This window comes from Prionailurus bengalensis, chromosome A1 (genome assembly GCF_016509475.1).
Source record: "Prionailurus bengalensis isolate Pbe53 chromosome A1, Fcat_Pben_1.1_paternal_pri, whole genome shotgun sequence".
Classification (NCBI taxonomy): Eukaryota; Metazoa; Chordata; class Mammalia; order Carnivora; family Felidae; genus Prionailurus; species Prionailurus bengalensis.
In genome coordinates, this window is record NC_057343.1 from 118,423,417 (window position 1) to 118,444,329 (window position 20,913).

The window sequence follows — 20,913 nt, forward strand, 5'->3', positions numbered from 1 at the left end:
GTCATGATCTCGTGGTTCACAAGTTCGAGCCCCGCATCAGGCTCTGTCCTGATGGCCCAGAGCCTGGAGCCTGCTTCAGATTCTGGGTCTCCCTCTCTCTTTGCCCTTCCCCTGCTCACACTCTGTCTCCCTGTCAAAAATAAATAAAAACATTAAGGAAAATTAAAAAAAAAAAAGATGGTATAGTTCTGGGTGGAGTACTTTTTTAATATACGTGCTGCCAAAGCGAGCACAATAGAGTACTTTTTAAAATTTTATTTATTTGGAGAGGGAGAGTGCATGCATGAGTTGGGGGAAGGGGTAGAGAAAGAGGGAGAATCCCAAGCAGGCTCCGTGCTGTCAGCACAGAGTCTGATGCAGGGCTCGATCCCGTGACCTGAGCCAAAATCAAGAGTTGGACACTTAACCTACTGAGCCACCACGGCGCCCCTTGGGTAGAGTACTTTTGTCTCTGAGTAAAATGAAAGATTGGGGTAACCACAAATGCCCTGTGAAATACATGACTTTGTGGAAGGTTGGTATATCAAGAAACTATATGATAGAATAAGGAGTATTGTACCTAGTTTAATTTCATGAAGGCCTTTTGTTACAAATGGGCCGAGATTTGTCATAAATTGACATGAACCTCATGTATCCTTTTGGTGGGCACGAGAGAGCAAAGGGTCCCTGTACAGACTGCCAGGTCATCATGTTCAAAAGTGTAGTTTGAAGAGGTTGCATCTCTTGATTTCAATAAAAGGTTTGAGTCTAGAACAGATAAATGAAAATAAGCTACAGAATAACTTGCAAAGTCAAAATACAAGTTTTGTGACTTTTTAAGGTTGTGATTGAACAGACTTAAGGGCCCACTTTGTCAATTGAATTGCATCTTGTCCCATTCTCTTTTGAAGTAACATTTTTAGAAGTTTCAGATTTACAGAAAAATTGCAGAGATAGTACAGAGTTCTGTTATATTCCACACAGGCTTCCCCCTATTACTAGCATCTTAACATTAGTATGATACAGTTGTCACAATAATGAACAAATAGTAACAAGAGTCCATACTTGTTTCAGATTTCTTTAGTTTTTTTTCCTAATGACCTTGAGCTGTTTGCAGATCCCATCTAGAATACCGCCTATTACATTTAGTCATCACGCTTTCTTAGGCTCCTCTTGGCTGGCACAGTCAAGATCCCATCCATTTTTTTTTGTTAATATTAAACAGCCATTAGATCTTGATGTACCTGGGTTGGTCACGAGCTGAAACCTTTTCTTTTTTCTTTTTTTCTTTCTTTTTTTTTTGCATGTACACATGAGCAGAGGATGGGGGGCAGAGGGAGAGGAAGAGAGAATCCTAAGCAGGCTCCGTGCCCAGCAAGGAGCCCAGCACGGGGCTTGATCCCACAACTGTGAGATCATGACATGAGCCTAAGTCAAGAGTTGGACACTCAACTGACTGAGCCACCCTGGTATGCCTGAAAACCTTTTCTTGCAGACTGATGACCTAATCCTAGCAGGCTCAGCAAATCATTGAACATTTTGTTTGAGGTCTTTTTGTAGCTTTAAATCCGTTATTTCTCAGGACATTTCACTGGCTTTGTATGGAATTTTAGGCAATGTACCTGTTATGGTCATTTTCCAAATCAGCTTATTGAGGAAATCGTGAAACTGGGTAAGTTTTTTGTTTTTTGGGTTTTTTTTAAGATTTTATTTTTAAGTAATTTCTATACCTGACGTGGGGCTCAGACTCAAACTCCTAAGATTGAGTCGCATGCTCTACTGACTGAGCCAGCCAGGTACCCCTAAACTGGGTAAGGTGATGAGACTTGTGGGTCATCCGGACCCACAGGCCTGAGAGGGCAAGCTTGCAGTCTCAGCTAAATACCGCAGCCAGCAAGTAAGGAGATGGATAACGGAGAAGAGACTTGGCAGCCACTCTCCCAGTCCTCTGGTATTGTCAGCAAGGTCATTTTGTTTCTTAAATTTATTGAAGTAATCTCTACACTCAACGTGGGGCTCGAAATCACAACCCCGAGATCAAGAGCCGCATACTCTTCTGACTGAGCCCGCCACGTGCCCCAGCAGGGTTATATTTTTGGAGTAGATGGTTCTAATTTACTTTAGAAATCCCTTAATATACTTAAGATTCATTTTTTGTTGTTGTTAGGAGAAAAGTAGAGTTGATTAGATAGAATAATCATAAATCCATGTGGCTGCCTGCTTTGGAAGGAAATTTTGGAGAGCCCACCAAGTATTACTTTGTCGTAAGCATCGCCAGCAGGTGGCAGCAGTTTCCATGTTCTAAAAATGCAGTACATGATTAAGAGAGGAGCAGTATTTTATTTTGCTACAGAAACAGGCTTATTTCTGGGATTTTCATTTTCCTCATTGTGTTGGATTGTAGTCCGCTATCCACACAGGGAGGTAGAATGGCAACTTAACGACATCAGCAAGGCAGGAGCAGCAGTATTATCCAAACTGTGAGGCCACTTAAAACTATACTTGAACCATAGTTGGCATCCAGTTGTTACATAGAAGGTGTCACTTGTGCATCCCTTGGTAAACAGACTGTTATATCTGAAGCTCCTAAGTGTGACGGATAAGTCATAACACCAGCACCATCTGATACTGGAAAGAAGAGCCAAATAGTCTGCTCCCTGAACTTTGGCTCAATGAAAAAATCAGCCAGCAAACCAGGCTGGGCCTTTGTGGTCAGAGAGCTGGCTTTGAGGATGTTCTTAATGAAGGTTAATGCTAATTATCCACTTGCAGCATTCACAGTCCAGTCCTTGCGCAATGATTCAGGTCGCCTAAAGATTTGCCACTCCCAAGGATTCGCATACTTCTCTGAGCCACAGGACGCCTCGGAGAGGACTGTGCACGCTGAAAACTTAGTGAGATTCTGATCCCAAAGTTGTAAATACTAAGTCAACATAGTTATTTTTTTCCCTTGCTTGGCTTTTTCCCCCCTTCACTGAACCAACAAACTAAACTAATATTAATGTCAGTGCATGGAAATTTAGATGATGATGCATGTCTTATTCCCATTCCCACTCCATTTCTTGCAGCCTATTATGTTCCTAGTATTCATTCACTTGCTTACCAAGTATTTATTGCACACCTTATGATGGGCCTTCCTGTTTTCCTAGGTGCTGAGAATGTAGCAGTGAATAAAACAGACCTAGATCTGTCCCCTTATGCAACTTTAAATTCTGGTAGAAGGAGACAGACACTAAGGAACTAATATGGTTGATCAGAAGTGAAGTTGGTTGAGGAAATAGGGAGATCGGGGAGGCAGAGTGATGTTGGAATTTTAAAAGAGTGGAGAAGACTTATCATCAAGATAGCCCTGACAAAGGCTTGGCAGTGTGGGAGTGTACCATGTGGGCACCTAAGAGAAGAGAGTCTGGATAGAGAGGGCAGCAGAGGCAAGGGCTCTTGGAGTAAGAAGCATGTTGGAGTGCTCCAGGAACAGCATTGGAGCCAGAAGGAACCGAAGAGAGAGTAGGAAGAGTTAGGATAGCAGAGGCTGACTGCTTGAACTTGGGCTTCTGCTCTGAGATGGGAGCCTTTGGAGGGCTTCGAGCAGAAGTGTGATAGGGTCTTAGGTTTTAGGAGAGTGTGTGAGCAAGGGTAGAAACAGACCAGTTAGGAGACTACTGCAGTGGGGTGCCTGGATGGCTTAGTCGGTTAAGCGTCTGACTCTTGATTTAAACTCAGGTCATGATCTCACGGTTTGTGGGTTCGAGCCCCACATCAGGCTCTGCGCAGACAGTGTAGAGCCTGCTTGGGGTTGATTCATTCATTATCTCTCTCTCACTGTCTGTCTGTCTGTCTCTCTCTCTCTCTCTCTCTCTCTCTCTCCCTCTCCCCCTCTCTCTCCCACTCCACCCCTTCCTGCCCCACGCCCCCCCCCAACTCCTACTCTGCTTGTTCTTTCTCAAATAAACTTAAAAAAAAGTACCAAGAAAATGTTTTAAAAAAAAGAAGGGAGACTATTGCAGCACTCAGGTGACAAGTGCAGGTGGCTTGAACCGGCATGTCTGCAGTTGGAATCTTCTTAAGTGGTCACATTGTGTACTTACCTTAAAGGTAAAACTTCAAGGATGCACCGATAGATTGGATATATAATATGAGAAAGTGAGGCGTCAGAATTGATTCCTAGCTCTTTTTGTCTCGGGTTGACAAGGGGAAAACTAGGTGGCAGAGATTTTCTGGTGAAGATCAGGAACTTAGTTTTGGACAGATGAGTTTGAGACACCTGGCAGTTAATTCAATGGAGATGTTGGGTAGGCAGTTGGGTATTCTAGTCTGGAGTTCAAGGGAGAGTCTCTGGCTGAAGATGGAAATATGGGAGTCTGTGTATAGATGGTAAGTGAAGCCACGGGACTGGATGAAATTACCAAGAGAGTGAGTTACATGGGGAGAAGAAGTCCAAAGGCTAAGTCTTGGAGCACTCCAGATGCCAAGAGTTCAGGGCAATGTGGAGGACCCATCAGAGTAGACAGTGGCTACTCAGGGGAAATCAGACTGTGATATCCTGGAAGCCATGTGAAGTTTGAAGGAAGCAGTGGTCAGCTGTCACATACTGCAAATAGGTCAAGTAACAGGAGCTCTGAGCATTGAATTAGCGATCTACGTAGTCATTGGTGACTTTGACAAGTGGTGTTTCAATGGAAGGGAGGGGGAAATCTGGAGTGTGTTTGAGAAGAAATGGGGTAGCCTCACAACAAGAAAAAATGCTGAGCACACTGAAAATCAAAGAATAGAGGTCACAGAGCAAGCCACCACAAAAACTAGAGAAAAAATATGCAGAAAATACAGATCACTTCACCTAAAGGAGAAGCTAGAGCCAGTAATCAGGATTGAAGTGAATTGCTGGGGGCTGAGTGTGGGCTAGCTTGAGAGTTTAAAACTCCTGGGAGTTACTCTAAGGGGTTGCCCACACTTTGGTGGGTTTTACCTCCAGGAGCTTCCCCAGGTTCTCATTGTGAAGATGGCAGAAAATTCTCCTCTTGTAAGGGGGCTGGGGGGTAGTAGCCATTTCAAAATACACCCAGAGCTTTTTGTTAACTTGGCAGAAGACTGCCCTCAGGGAAAACTACTTGTCTTCTCTGACCTTGGGGAAGGGCTGTTGGATAGCTAAGCCCCTTCCTTCCTTTCTCACATAAGGAAAAAAAAAAAAAAAAGGCTAAGAAACTTCTAAAGTTCTCAGCCCAGGACTCTGGCTCATAAAAAAGACAAAATAGATTTACTCATAAGATACAGAAGAATTCTCCCTAGTCCTATACCATCAGTAGGACTCCAGTATTACAATAGTGGATTACAGCTTTTGAAGAAGCTGCAACACACCGACTCTATTTCAAGAAGGAATTTCTAGGGAAAACCAGAAAGCAAAGACTGAAAACATGGACACTGAAGGAAATCAAAACCTCTGACACCTGCAGCAGGCATCGAACACAGCCTAGCCGTGAGCCAGATAAACATAACACCTCACACTAAAGGCCTATTCACCTCAGTTCCTATTACCCAATATATATCATGTCAAACTTCCAATAAAAAATATACAAGGATGCTCAGAAGCAGGAAAAAAAATCTGATGAGACCAAACAGACACCAGAACCAGACTGATATGGCAGAGATTCTAGAGTTATCAGACTGGGAATTTAAAGTAACTATGGTTAATATACCGAGGTCTCTGATGGAAAAAGTGGACAACATACAAGAACAGGTGAGTCATGTATGCAAAATATGGAAACTAAGAATCAAAAAGAAATGCTATGAACAAAAACAACGGAAATTAATGCCTTTGAGGGGTCCATCCGTAGACTTAAAACAGCTAAGGAAAGAATCCGTGAACTTGCAAGTATGTCACGAGAAATGTTCCAAGCGGAAATTTGAAGAAAAATAATAATTTTTTAAAGGGACGGAATATGCCAGAACTGTGAGACAGTTACAGAGGTATAAGGTATACATGGTGGTAATGCTGGAAGAGAGGGAGGGAGGAGAGAGCTAGAGTACAGGTGACTCCAGGATGGGGCAAACCTGGTGAACAGTTTTGTTTTTAAAGCTTGTTTTGTATGCTGATAGGAGTGACCCAGGAAAGCAGGACAGTTTGATGCTGCAGGTGAGCGAGAATCTTGCTGGAACGATGCCCTCAAGGAGGCAAGAGAAGGATCTAGTGCACAAGTGGAGGGACTGGACAAGCAGCGAATAACAGGAAGAAGGGAAACCATGAGAGCAGGGCTGGCAGGTGGGTGCGTGTGATGGTGGAGTTTATGGACGTTGTCTTAATTACTTTGATTTTCAAGGTTACAGCTGAGAGAAAGGCTAGAGGAAGAGTGGTTGGAGGCTTGAGGCCTTACAAATTAGAGGAGACCGAACAGACTAGGGGAATATCGTGTGGTTGCCAGGTGGTGTTAAGGCTCCCTTGAAGCCTGAATTATTATGTTCTATTTTATTTATCATTCTTGAATAACTCTGTATTTTGTTAAAATATATTTTATTGGAAACGTATGCATGTTTCACTAGCATCTCCTCACAGTAAGGATTTGGGTTCTCGTGAATGAGGAATCAAATTTACAAAGTTAGATCTCCTTAGTAGGCCAATTGGCTAATCTATTATCATATAATATGCTCTTATTTCCCCCGGGTTGTTGTTATGGTCCTTATTCTTGGGAGGTACTATCAGGCTTATAGTTCAACCGAAAACAGACACCTTCTAGATATCAAAGCACTGATATTTGGCCTGCCTTCAGGAAGCTTACATTTTAGTGGGAAACAAAATACACATCAGGCACTAAAAGAGCAGGAAAAGGGGGAATAGGGAGTGTGGATTGCTATTTTATATTGGAGGGTAAGGGATGATCTCCGATAAATGACATTTGAGCAGAGACCTGAAGGAAGTAAGGAAGTAAGCCATAGATGTATCAGGGAAATAGTGGGCCTGGCTTTTGTATCCATCTCTACTTTATAAACAAATTTAATAGAAGACGTGATACCCATTTATGTCAACAGGCTGCCACTTTTTACTAAATGCAATAAAACCTTGAACGCATTCAATCCTTTCTTCCTGAAATGCAATACCATTTATACTTAATATTACCTTTTTTCTCTTTGAGTATCAGACTTAGGGTTTTACAGATTGAACTTGTTTTACCTAGCTGTATTTAATACTTACTGATTAGATTGTCACAACCTGGCCATTCAGAGCTCCATTAAACTGGCTGCCTTGTCCTTTCATTACTGCCTCAAACCTTTTTAAAAGCACCCTTACTTTTGGCAACAAGATATTCCAGGCCTGCTGTGATCCCCGCCCCCAAACGTAATTAGCTCTTTTCCAAGGAGGCCTGAGTAGTGTCAGAGGCCCAATCTGGCCCAGGAGCATACATCCCACTTGACCTGCAGAAGAACTGGTTGTAGCAGGATGACACTGCTGTTGGGCCACCAGGGAAACATGGGCCTCGGAAAGGGATCTTTTTAAGGTCCCGAGTTCATTCAGGCATCTCCAGTTTAGTTGTTGTGACTAAATTCTTTTTCATTTCACTCTAATAGAAATTTTTCTTAACATGCCCACTTAAAATCTAATCCCTTCTTTACCAGATCAACAAAATGTGGTATATCCATACGGTGGAATACTGTTTTGCAATAAAAAGGGAATACTGATACATGTTGAATGGATTAACCTCAAAAACATTATGCTTCGCAAAAGAAACCAGACCCACAAGATGCCATGCTGTAGGATTCCACTGTTAGGAAATATCTAGAAAAGGTAGATTGTGGAGATGAAGCAGATCAGTGGTCACATGGGCTGGGATAAGAACGGGGAGCTTTCGGGGATGACAGAAATGGATGTGGCAGGGAACTGCACAACTTGGTAGACTTAATAAAAATCATTGAATTTAAAATAGATGACTTTTACAGGCACGTAAATTATATCTCAATACAAGTGATAAAAATTTAAACCCTTCTGCCAACTTCCACTTGTACCTCAACTGGTTATATTGACCCAAGATGTTCCATTATGTTTACTTTTCTAACTAAAAAAAACCATCCAAACCTATCTTTTCATACCTTGCAATGTTTATATCCCCCTTGGTCACAAATCTCCTTATTCTCTTTAGAAGCCGTATCCTTGTTTGGATCCCAGGCATAGCCAGAACATGACAATTCATTGCTCATCTGTTCCTACCTGCCATTTTACACAGGTGCTTCATGTCTATGAATGACTTTATTTTCCCTCTGGTGATGGAAGAGGGTGAGCAGTTGCTGTGACTGCACCTTCCTACGGAACTGCTGTGAGGAGTGAATGTGAAGCCTTGCTCACCAGCCATTGCCAAAATACATAAGTATCAACGCAGACCACCCTCTGACCCCTGGGGGCGCAAACCCATAAAGGCACATTTTATTTGAAAATACCAGATTTAATAGAAAATATCACATTGTAAATAAGCCCATCGATCCACTAGCCTAAGACAGAATGACAGCACGATCACGTATAAAAGCTAAAGACAGAACACCAGGTACCAAACACAGCACTCGGAGAGGCCTGAGCTGGTCTCTGAAAGATCTTTCCCAGAAATAGAGGAAGCAGCAGCTTCAAACAGGCACAGAGATAGGGAGGGGAAGGCAGCATCCACTCCATGAAGGCTTAAGAGAGTCGAAAGGCAGAGCAATGAACTCATTTTGTGAACACGGGGTGAAGGATAAAGGGGCAAAACTATTGTGCTTCCTGGTGTTCTGGGAACACGAGAACACGCCACAGGAACCTGAGAGGGCTGAAAGGGCAAGGTATTTTAAGTGAGGAAAGGCTATTATTAGGCGCCTTTAGAAGCATTTGGTATGTTGTCTTGGCACTCAGCTCTCAGGGAAGCAGGAGAACATGTCACTTGTGACTAAACTTAGGCCGAAGCGAGCTGCTTGCCCTGGCCCCCATCTCCTTAGCTGGGCACACTGACATGGTGCCCAGGGACACCTTGGAACAGAAACATGGGCTCTGCTGAGAAGAGGGTTTCCACCTTCCTTCCATGCCAGAGGGTCCCCGAGGGAAGGGAGTGTGACGTGGCCATGCCCCTTGAGGCTCTGAGTTTATCAGCAAAAGCCTTCTCTTTAGCCCGGGCCACCCAGATTCTCCCCCAAGGAATCCTCCGAGTTCACGGAAAGGCCAACTGTGAGAGCAGAGAAAAACAAGAAGGGAAAGAAAAATCCTTTTCTTTCTTGCCACGGCACTTGGAACTGAACATAAGGTTGAGAATTTGTTCCTTCATCTGGAGTAGTGATCCTCAAATAGCAGACCTGCTCAAGAGGGGCTTTCAGAGCCTCTCCAGAGAGGTCTGGCCCTTATACATAGGTCCCTTTCCCACCACCCCCCCAAATTGAGAATCAGTATACAAATGATAGAAATTCCTGTTGGGAGTGTGCTGTATGTGAGAACAGTGCCAGAGGGAGAACCAAAGCTAAAAACCCTAATTTCTGTAGGGCAGACATCAAAAATTATGGAGTACATTTTTCAGAGACTTTTTTTTCTGATTAAGTTAGAAAACAAGTCATTCTCCCTGTCCCTGAACTCTGACGACTAGGCTCCATGCTGCAGGGCCAAGAACAATTTGTATGCCCGTTCGTCTGGAGTAACCATACTGGGTGAGAGAAATACAACTGTGTCCTCCTAAAGGCAATCACCAGAAATGCCTCGCCTGTCCTGAGGACGTCGTCGATGCTAGGGTGAGCGCAGGCTAATCACCATACGGTTTCTCAGGAGACTGGTTGTTCTCTGTTTCTTTCTCTTTGATGCTGTACAAGGGGTCCACCAACTTGTTATGAACAAGCATTAAGCCTGTGAAAAGTTAAAAACGAAAAGCAGTTAAGGCAGGTAGAAGCCAAGTTCCACCATTATGAACAGTCATATCCAAGAGCTCTCAAATTTTTCCTCTTCCTGAAAATTATCTTTTTTCTGTGGCTCCAAATGACAAAAACCCTAGAGTAGGAAAAGAACTTGTTATTTCCAAAGAATGCTAGAATCCACAGGACTTTTAAATCCAGTCTCTGGGGGTGTTGGCCATTCAAAGGTTAATCTTTTTTTTTTTTTTTCAGTTCAAACTCATTTCCCTTTTATTAAAGTCCAAGTTACCATTACATGGTTTGGTACTCAATAAAGGAAAACTTGTTCAAATAAGGTAATACGTTATCATCAGTAATTCCAGGTGACTGTTTATAATCAAGTAGCATTATGAATAAATCCTTGAGAAGCCATCCATGGGGTTTACACTTTGTCAAGGCCCAGTTCATTTAAAGTTGGTCTAAGTTCCTGGATGACATAGGGGTAGATTTCCTTATGAGGTCCTGCTTTTCCTTAACAACCTCTAGGATGCGAACTGCACTAGCAAAATCATTTAACCATCTGTATGCCCGCAAAGCAGCATCAATGATTTTAGGTTCTGGAACCAGAGTATAGCCAACAAGCATGTTCATCCCTTTACACAATTCCCAGGCGTCAATATCTGGCTTGTTGAAGTATGTCACCCGGTGAGCATCAAACTCCCCATCTGTTTCATGCGACCCCCTGGGAGTAGCAGCGAACTGACTGGACAGCGGCGGTGGAGCCGGGACCTGGACCTGGGTACGGGAGGCCTCTGGGGCTGGCATCGGGGGCTGCGGCTGCTGCTACAGGGCAACGGTGGGGAGCGGTACAGAGCGTGACGTGACTGCTATGACGGCACGCAGTCTCAAAGGTTAATCTTTTAACCAAAGAATAAATTCCCAATATGCCTGCTTAGTAGATGAGGGTTTTCACATAAGTTTGTTTAAAGCAGTGTGTCCTTTTTAAAGTGGAAGAGAAAAAGATCCTCCTAAGAATTCAGTGGCCTACCTAGAGGGGAAGGCCTGCAGAAGACCTTGAAAGATTAAAACACCCTGAGGCTCAACATCATTGCCAAGAGATCACCACGTTGCCCTTGGACGACAACTTTTCATTTCACTGGGTTTTTTGCCTCCTCAGAACAAAGAGGCTTCCAGAAACAGACCCTTGCAGTCATGGATGGAAGAGCACTGACTGTATTCTGAGATCCTAAGGTTTCATTTTTGTTAAAATCAGAGTTGTCTATGAAAGTGGCCAGAGCAAGAAAACTAGATCCACTCCTCACACCTGGCACACCCTAAACTTGGCCACCAACTCCCAGCCCCAGCCCTCCCCTCACCTTTGAAATACTTGACAGTTTTCACTTTCAGCTCTAGGGTGGCATCCTCATCACACACAAACACCGTGCGGGGATGCTGCTGGAAGGCAGATACGGTCCACATGTGGCTCACCCCCTCCTCGATGGCCTTGTACAGAGCAAATGCCTTGTGAGCACCTGTGATGAGGATCATCACCTGGGGATCAGAAAACAAGCCTGTGATGGAGGAGAATGAGCAGTGGAACCCAGAGTCCAGAAACCTGAATTTTGGCCCAGTCTCCCCAACCAGCTGTAAGAATCATTGTTTTTAATATACCATTTTAAATTGTTAGCCTGCACCACACTGTGCTCCCTGCTGTATGTGCCTGATCACACAAATAACCTAAGGCAGGGGCATCATTATCCCCATGTTCTAGGACGAGGAAAAGGGCTCCAGGAGATTTAAGTCCCTTGCTCCAGGTCATTTCTGACCCAAAGGTCACCACTTGATGGTGCCTCCTGATACCTTTGATGACGACTATGAATAGACATGCAAGACAGAGGCCCACACCCCTTATCCCAATGGTTGTGACAGTGGGTCCCAAGGGGTCCTAGGCTGGCTGAGTTTTCACAAGCACAGTCTGAATAAGAGGGGTCCCGATCTGCCCCATCTACAAAGGGCCATGGAAGTGATGGTAATAGTTATGCGTGTGGCTCCTAAGGTTGAAGCCCAGAAAGGCTGCCCCTCAATCTAGTCACTTTCAATTCTGGGTATTAGACTGACTAATAGCACTTGGGGTGATGCTTTTTGTTCATATAAAACAAAGGCACAGCCTCCCCTCAACAGTTCAAATATCAAGAACAGAAGTGCTGGAAAGTGTAAAGAACTCTGCTCTCTAGATTTCCTTTCATTATAATTCCACTGTACCATGGACTTGTGAACAGGATTTACTGTTCCTCTCTCATAAGAAATGAAAACAGAGGCACAGAGAGAATGTGACTCTTCATTCAGGACCCCAGAACTCCTGATTTCCAGACCCAGGTCCTTTCCCAGATCATAATACTGTCATGTGACAGGGAGGGCCCTCAAACCCTTGCAGGTTTATAAGCTGCAAGGCCAAAAATAGCAGGGTGACCTCCTAGGTACTGAGTCAAGGTTACCCAAGAGAAAGTGGGTGATATCACTCATTTCACAAAAGTTCACTCGAAACAGGGAGCCCTTTTCACTGATGTAGATGTTTGTTAGGCAAAGAAACTTGAAGCTAAAATGTGTAGCTGCTTCCCACTGAATATACCCCTGAAAGGAAGAGAAAATGTTTTTAAAATTCTAATGAAAGACAGTAAAGAAATTGGAACCACCAAAAATTCAAATGATACTCCACTTTCTAGGGAAAAACACACTGAACCGAGTTCAAATCACACTTCCCCACATTTATGAATCCCCGAACACAGGCCTAGAACCACAACTATCCTGGGGTGGCAGGGGGAGCTCTCTTCGAACAGTGACCTCCACCAACTGCAGGGAACCAGCAGTCCCTCTCAGTACCCGGGCAGGTGCAAATTCATATTCTGACATCAGTAGGGCCAGGCTCCTTTCTGCCTGGGAGAAGCTAGGCAGGCAGAGGCGGGGGAGCCTGCAGCCTTTTGTAAGTAGGCAGTGCTGAAAAGGGTTCCCTCACACTGAGAACAATGGTTGCCTCCAAAGAGGAAGGGGGAGCAGTGATGGGATCAGTTAGGATTTTAGCCTTATTTGTAAGGTCTTCATTTTTAATAACTGTACCCAGGTGGTACCCTGTATAGTTAACAACAAAAAGGCCAGTTCACCACCCCACCCCCTAGGAAGGCCTGTGGACCTCTTGTGCCCTTACCTCTCTAGCATCCATGAGAGTGCCCACACCCACCGTCAGGGCCATGGTGGGCACCTTGGTGAGGTCACCATCGAAGAACCTAGCATTGGCCAGGATGGTGTCCATGGCCAGAGTCTTCACACGGGTCCTGGACACCAGACTGGAGCCCGGCTCATTGAAGGCGATGTGTCCATCGGGGCCGATGCCTGCCCAGGAGAAACAATGAGGACAGGCCTGTCAGTCCCAGGGATCCAAGATTTCAAGAATGGACAATCTATTTTTCCCCACCTGGGGTCTGAAAAAATCCTTGAAATCATATCTCTTTTCCCATTCACCCTGGGCAGGTACACCTTAAGCATAAGATCTTCCCCTCTCCCCACCTCCTGGCATTTCTGTTTGAGGCTCACACAGATGTCGTGGCCTCACTACCACCCTCAGAAAGCTAAGTAAGCAGCACCCCAAATAGCTTCTGCTTCGCAAGATCACTGACGGGTAACTTCTCTCTCTCCTTCCCAGTAGTCAGGGGTCCTATTGCTGAGATAAAGTTACAGCAAATAAAAAATGGCCTGGTCAGGGGTTGCAAAGTTTATAAAATCTCAGAACATGAGTGCTGAGAACATTAGCCTCTTCCTCCCTGCCTTGAAGTAAAGAAGAGTTAAATCTACAGCAGTAAAAGTCCCAACTTATCACCCCCATGGGTGAATCCGGAGGTGGCGACAGACGGTAATGGAAGAGGGCAGCCCAGGGTAGGAACAAACCTCAAATTGAGAAGGGGCCACCCTAGATTCTTCCTTTCTTTCCACTGTTGTGGCTGACCCCGGGGAAGTCATCAAACTTCTCTGGTGTTCAAATGGCTAAGCTACAGTGGTGCTGGGGCCAAGTTGCAATCTTCTGGAACTACACAGAGTCTTTGCTCTGAACTGTTTAGGTAAGTCCCATGGACTGATCCATACAAAACCTTAAGACTAGGGAATAGAATCTGAGAGTCCAAATCCAGACGTCTCGCTTTACCAACAAGGCACTGAAGTGCGGATCACACAATCACTGAGCAGCACAGCTAAGGTGAGGGCTCCTACTCCAGGGTCTTCCCTGACTCAGGGTGATAAATAATCGCTACTGTTTCAGTGCAGTGAGGAAGCTGCAGTGGGATAGGCATGGGTCTCGTCCCATTCCCACATGTCCTCACCACCCTGGACCTGCCCTGGACACGTGCTGCAGAGTGTCAAGCTCACCTCCAACGAACAGCTCAATCCCTCCCGCGGCTTTGATCTTCTCTTCAAAGGCGTCACACTCGGCCTGCAGGTCAGGTGCGTTCCCGTCCAGGATGTGGGTGTTTTCTGGGCAGATGTCAATGTGCTTGAAGAAGTTGTTCCACATGAAGGAATGGTAACTCTCCGGGTGGTCTCGAGGAAGGCCTGTGGGGCGATGGCTACACTAAGTCATTCCCAGGCTGGGCCACAGCTCTCGTTCCAAAGAGGATGCCAGGATACCCCCAGACCTTCATAGACTCCTTCAGGGAAATGCTCATCAGGGAGCCCTGGGCACCGCCCCTCTGGCCCTGAGACACTTAGGATAGTCTGAGCTGGTCTCCCTGTGTCCACCCTCCACCACTGCTGTGACGACAGGACTGGGCCAAGGTAGCTACACACCAGGAACCTGAGAAATCCCCTCATCTGGATCTCCTTTTCACAAAAGAGTAATTGTAGGCTGGAGGCCAGGGCCACTCTGGGCTTTTGGAGGTGGCCTAGCAACCTGGGAGTGAGGCTTGGCCCATATGGGAAAGGAAGTAAGCATGCCCCTTCCCCCATGCCTCCCACCTCACCATTCACCCACAGTTATACCCCGCTCAGCCTGAACCCCAACTTCAATGCCAGGTGCTTGGACAGAATTATCTCAGGGCTTCACAAAATGTTTTTTAGCCAAGAAAAAGAATGTTTAAGGTGGATGTTTAATGTCAGCCTTAAAAAGGAACGAGATTCTGACACTACAACATGGATGACCCTTCAGGACATTTTGTTGAGTGAAATAAGCCAGTCACAAAAAAGACATTTACTCTGATTCCACTTATATAAGATATCTAGAGTAGTGAGACTCAGAAACAGTAAAATGGTGGTTGCTAGGGGTTGGGTATGTGGGAAATGGGTAGTTGGTGTTTAATGGGTAGAGTTTCAGTTTTGCAAGATGAAAAGAGTTCTGGGGGATGGCTGCACAACAGTGTGACTAAACGCTGCTGAACTGTGCATATAAAAATGGCTAAGATGGTGAATTTTGTGGATTTTACCACAAGTGAAAAAAAAGATGTTTAAAAAGAAGCCAAATGAAATGATGACCTGGCGGGGGGTGGGGGTGGGGCGGGTACAGAAGACTAAGGTGTAGCTTTTCAGCTTTGGAAGGGACACCAGTGTCCGTTCCTCTCCCAGTGTACCTCGCAGGAAGGGGAGCTGGAGGATGAACACTGGAGAGAAAGACAGGACACGGACACTGAGGGACACACCCCAGCCACGATCCCATTTGTAATTACTGGCTCCAGAAAGAAATGGCATGGAGTTGGGGAAGAGGCAGACAAGAAGGAGATACTCATTTAATATGTATTTAAAATGCTTGTTCTGGGGGTGCCTTGGTGTCTCAGTCGGTTAAGCGTCCGACTTCAGCTCAGGTCACGATCCCGCGGTTCATGAGTTCGAGCCCCACATCAGACTCTGTGCTGACAGCTCAGAGCCTGGAGCCTGCCTTGGATTCTGTGTCTCCTTCTCTGCCCCTCCCCTGCTCACGTGCTCCCTCTGTCTCTCTCTCAAAAATAACATTAAAAAAAAAAAAAATGCTTGCTCCATACAAGAGGCTTCCATATCTGTTTGCTCACTTACTGCTTACAAGCTAGGAGGTCAGCTTTTATAGCTGAGTACACCAAGGCCTGGAAGAGACAGGTATTGCTAATTAAGCTTATCCCTAAACATCACCGGCTCCCTGGGACTTCCCTATTCTTCTCCTGGGCTGAGCCTGAAAGGGGAGGAGTACAATTCTCCTGGAATCAGGAAAGACCTTGAAAGAGACAGACTCACCCACATACTCATCCATGTTGAAAGTCTTCACATATTTGAAGGACAAGTCTCCATTCTTATAATACTCAATCAGCTTCTTGTAGCAGCCAATTGGGGTGCTCCCTGTAAGAGAGGCCACAGCCATGAATCCCCTTTAGCTCCCAGCTCCTGAAGACGCCCAGCTGGACTGCTCAGCAAGGAGAACCTATCAGATCTGAGAGAACATGTCAGATATGGAGTCCTATCCCAATGCTCCAATCCTAACTGCTCTGAATGCCTACTTCCCCACTAGACTGTAAGCTCAAGGAGGGCAGGGCTGTGTCTGTCCCGTTCACTGCTGAATCCCAGTGCTCAGGACACGGCTGACTGAAATGACCATGATGAGTAACCTGAGTGAACATCACCTTACTTACTGACACGATATTCCCTGAGCAACTAGCATGTGAGGCAGGGGGCCATGTGATGAGAACACAGGAGCAGGAGACACAGCAGCCGCTTTGGAAGAGCTCACCCTGTAGGACTGGGAACATGAAACAGTAGTGTCAGCTATGATCAGGGTAAGTCTGTAGGTTCACAGAAGACTTCCCTGAGGAGCAGCAAACTCCTGCGAGTTGAGGGTCATTAAAAAGTCAATGTCATAAAGCACGTGAAAAAGGCAGGACTTCCATAGATTAAAAAAGTAAATATTCATGAAGTCTGGATACAGGCTTATTGGGGGGAAAACTATAAAACATAAATGTGGATGATGTGGAAAGAAATGTTACTATAGTCTGTATATCAGATGATATTATGGAAGGATTTTTAATAGGGATAATAATAGCATTGTAGTTATGTAAGAGAATGTCCTTATTCTGAGGAGATACATGCCAAAAGATTTAAAGGTGAAGTGTCAGGAGGTTGGGAACTTACTTTCAAGTGGCTCATAAAAAAGTGTGTGTGTGTGTGTGTGTGTGTGTGGAGAGAGAGAGAGAACATGAGACAGAAGAGAAGAAGGAAACTGTGGCAAATTTTAACAACTGGTGAGCCCAGGAAAATGGTACTACACTATTCTTTAAGCTTTTGTGAATATTTGAAATTCTTAAAAATAAGATAATGAAAAGAAAAATGACCCACCCAAATCAGATCACTCTTTTCACAAACTACTAATGGCTTCACATTTCACTGAGTAATAATCCTAACAAAATATGTACATAATTTGGCCCCTGGTTGCCTCTCTCACCCTTACTGATCCTGCTCCTTGCAATGCCACCTCAGGGCTTTTGCACATACTGTTCCCTTTGCCAGCAGTGCTCTCCCTTCAGATATTTGCATAACTCTCACTTCTTCTGGCCTTTACTCAAACATCACTTTCTCAGATGGACCTTCCTCACCACCATATCTGATATTGCAAACCCCCACCCCTGTCTAGATACACCCTAACCCCTTTCACTGTTTCATTTTTCTCATTCACTCATCACCATCTAACTTACTTTATTTGTCGACTTATTATTATCTGTCTCTCCTACTACACTTAAAGATTTAGGAAGGAAGATTTGTTTCTTTTGTTTGTTGTTGTATCACCAGTGCCTAGAACAGCTTGGCATACAGCGGGCATTCAATAAATAACCTGTTGAATGAACGAAAGTTCCCTCCCTGCCCCCATAATCAATCTGTCCCTGTGACATGGCCTCAGCCATGCCTGAGCCACACAGCTTCTCTATCCTTCCCCTGAGCTTCATCATGTGCATTTTCCAAATTTCTAGCTTTCCCATCAATTCTGTGAGCTCCCCAATATCTAACCAATAAATTCCTTTTCTGCTGGAGTTAGAGTTGGTTTATTTGGTTTCCACCAATTAAAGATGTTTTCACCTTTTAGATGTTTCACCTAAAAGAAGGGATGTTCCAAGGAACCCTTATATGGACATGCCATGCTGGTTCAAGCAGGACAGGAAGGAGCCAGGTCTTGGAAGGCCCTGAATGCCACACTGAGGAGCCGGGATCTGATTATGCAGGTGATGGGGAATTAGGGAGGGATTTCAGCAGCATAGACTCTGACCTAGAATAGCTCTAGTTACAAAACAGGATGTTAGTGCAGCCCCCACAGGGACTGAGACATTGGTGGCTTTCCAGGTACGTGTAGATACTGCTCCCACAAACCTCTAGTGCACAGGTCAGCAAACTTCACACTACAGGCCCAAACTAGCCTGCTCCCTCTTTTTGTGCAGCTCATCAGTGAAGAATGGCTTATAAATATCAAAAGAATATTACTTTGTGACATATGAGAATTATATAAATTCAAACTTCAATGTCCACAGATAAAGCTTTATTGGTGGACGGCCATGCACATTAATCTATGTACTGTCTGCAGCTGCTTTTGAGCTACAAGGACAGTGAAATAGTTGCAACAGAGGCTATATGGCCAGTGAAGTGTAAAATATTGACTAAGTGACCATTTACAGAAAAGGTGTGAAGGTCCCTGCTCTAGTGGATGGGACAATGAGGGGCAGATCCACCCAAACTTAGAAAGAATCAGGACATTTGCCTCAAGGAACTGAGGTCAAAATATCCTCCCATAAAGGCAACATTCTGATTTTTTCCATAGGAAACTGGGACGTTTATGGAGGTTCCTCAAAAAATTAAAAATAGAACTACCCTACGACCCAGCAGTTGCACTACTTGGTATTTATCCAAAGGATACAGTTAAACTGTGTTGAAGGGGCACATGTACCCCAAGGTTTACAGCAGCACTATCAACAATAGCCATAGTATGGAAAGAGCCCAAATGTCCATCAATGTGTGTATATGTGTGTGTGTGTGTGTGTGTGTGTGTGTGTGTGTACACATAATGGAGTATTATTCGGCAATCAAAAAGAATGAAATCTTGCCATCTGCAACAACATGAATGGAACTAGACTATATTATGCTAAGTGAAATTAGAGAAAAACAAACATATGACTTCACTCATATGTGGAATTTCAGGTACAAAACAGATGAACATAAGGGAAGGGAAGCAAAAATAACATAAAAATAGGGATGGGGACAAAACATAAGAGACTCTTAAATGTAGAGAACTGAGGGTTGCTGGAGGGGTTGTGGGCAGGGGGATGGGTTAAATGGGCAAAGGGCATTAAGGAGGACACTTGTTGGGATGACCACTGGGTGTTTATACGTAGGGGATGAATCACTGGATTCTATTCCTGAAATCATTATTGCACTATATGCTAACTAACTTGGATGTACATTAAAAATGAATGAATGAATGAATGAATGAATGAAGAAACTGGGACTGTTTTTCACTTAGGTCCTGTATTTAATTAATTATAGAAAATGCTTTGAGTGGACTATCTTCTCAATTCTCCCAAGGATAATGCTCAGCTAGTAGCACTTTAGATGCACAAAAATTCATTCATTACATAAAATGTATGCCTGAAGACATTACGACTCAGTTCTGTTAAGGACTTCTGGTGGGAAGACTTAGAATGGAGTCTAAAAATCAGGTTATTCCTGCCTAACCAGGATCCCTTCTATACCAGAACTCTTTAGGAGAAGGCAGCAACTAAACCAGACCATAAAGGAAACTGTCCTCTGTTTTGCATGTCCAGGAAACAAGGTTGTTCACTCATAGCACCAGCACCTCAGAGCCCTCCTTCAAAGTCTCTTGGCTTAATGAGCCCATGAACCTGGTCCCTTAAAAACCCCAGATGCTCACTCTCTCCCCCTGCCTCCAGTCCATGGCACCTTCTCTATCCCACAACGCACCAGTGGGAAGTCCCAGGGTGAAGTACTGGTCTGGCCCTGGGTTAAACTGGATGATGCGATTCCTGATGTACTTGGCTGCCCACTCGCTGGCCTGAGAATAATGGTCCAGGATGATGAGCTTCATCTTGTCCTGTAGGGGACAGGTGACAAAAGGAATCAGTGGTAAGGGACAGGAATAAAGGGAGGGATGCAGGTGGCTGGGGAGAGGGGAGAAGCCCTTCTCACCCAGCAACACCCTCTGCCTAGGCTGATGAGCCAGGAAGAGGAAAAGATCCCAACTTTCAGCTCACAGAGGAATAGGCTGGCCCAAGTGCCTCCACCACCCACCAGGAGGCGCTGCTGTGAGACAGACCTGGGTTCTAATCTCCGTTCCTCCATTTACCAACGGCAGAACCTTAGTCAAAGGACTCAAGATCTTCGAGACTGTTTGTCAGGCATGAAAATGGGGACAGTACCTCCCTGACAAATTTCACGATGGTGAATATTAAATAAGGATGCATGTAAACCATAGTGTTTAATATGTTGGCAATTACTTTGTAGCTCGACCCAGCCCTCTTTCCCGACCCCTCTTCCCCCATCCGCTGGATATTTTGTACCTACGGCCTCTTCCTCAATAAACAGAGGTGTAGTGGTATACTGGGACGCTAGAGCAGGTGAGATCCACGGGTTTTGCCTGTAGAGGTGTGTTCTCTTATCAGTGCTGGAGTGGGTGCTCCCACCGGCCTGGCTTGCTTTGTGGACCCTCAGTTTCCCCCACAGCGTATGGGGGAAAATGTAACCTCTCCGCAAGGAGGGCGTCTGCTACCCTCTCACTGCGGTCAGTTAGAGTGAGAGGCGGAAGTGTCTGGATCAGCCATCCAAAGGATACGGGTGTGCCTTTCCGACCCCGATGGCGATCCCATCGCCCCTCCGGCCCTGCATGGGGAAGGGATCCCAGCAGCTCGCTGGCTCACGGCCCCCGGGGACCAGAGGCAGGGGCAACGGTCGGGCCCCGCCCGCGCCCACCCGCGAGGAGGGTCCCCGCCAGCCCGGTACCCACTTACTCCGACACCTCCCGCGGCGGCTGCAGCAACTGTGCTGGCGGCCCCGCCCCGCGCGGGTCACGTGGCACCGGGTCACGCGGAGGAGCTCTCAGCCGGAGGGGCTGACTCGTCCGGGTGA

The 20,913-nt window shown here is 45.3% G+C and overlaps 2 protein-coding genes across 4 annotated transcripts; both read right to left on the bottom strand.

The window, feature by feature from the left end:
* Window positions 1-8,386: 8,386 nt before the first annotated feature.
* GNPDA1 (glucosamine-6-phosphate deaminase 1) lies at window positions 8,387-20,907 on the bottom strand. 3 transcript variants are annotated; one of them, XM_043583890.1, is made up of 7 exons: window positions 20,796-20,907; window positions 19,753-19,882; window positions 16,036-16,137; window positions 14,209-14,391; window positions 12,998-13,182; window positions 11,172-11,346; window positions 8,387-9,811 (listed from the first exon to the last, which is right to left on the bottom strand). In XM_043583890.1, exons 2-7 carry the CDS (start codon window positions 19,874-19,876, stop codon window positions 9,711-9,713), a joined length of 870 nt encoding a protein of 289 aa, XP_043439825.1. In that variant the 5' UTR covers window positions 19,877-19,882; window positions 20,796-20,907; the 3' UTR covers window positions 8,387-9,710. The 3 variants fall into 3 exon arrangements, with proteins under 3 accessions (XP_043439825.1, XP_043439998.1, XP_043439908.1); XM_043584063.1 differs by lacking the exon at window positions 20,796-20,907 and adding an exon at window positions 20,353-20,732; XM_043583973.1 differs by lacking the exon at window positions 20,796-20,907 and adding an exon at window positions 20,349-20,732.
* LOC122485407 (cytochrome c oxidase subunit 5A, mitochondrial-like) lies at window positions 10,239-11,128 on the bottom strand. Its single transcript, XM_043584190.1, has one exon. It carries the CDS (start codon window positions 10,618-10,620, stop codon window positions 10,264-10,266), a length of 357 nt encoding a protein of 118 aa, XP_043440125.1. The 5' UTR covers window positions 10,621-11,128; the 3' UTR covers window positions 10,239-10,263.
* Window positions 20,908-20,913: the final 6 nt, after the last annotated feature.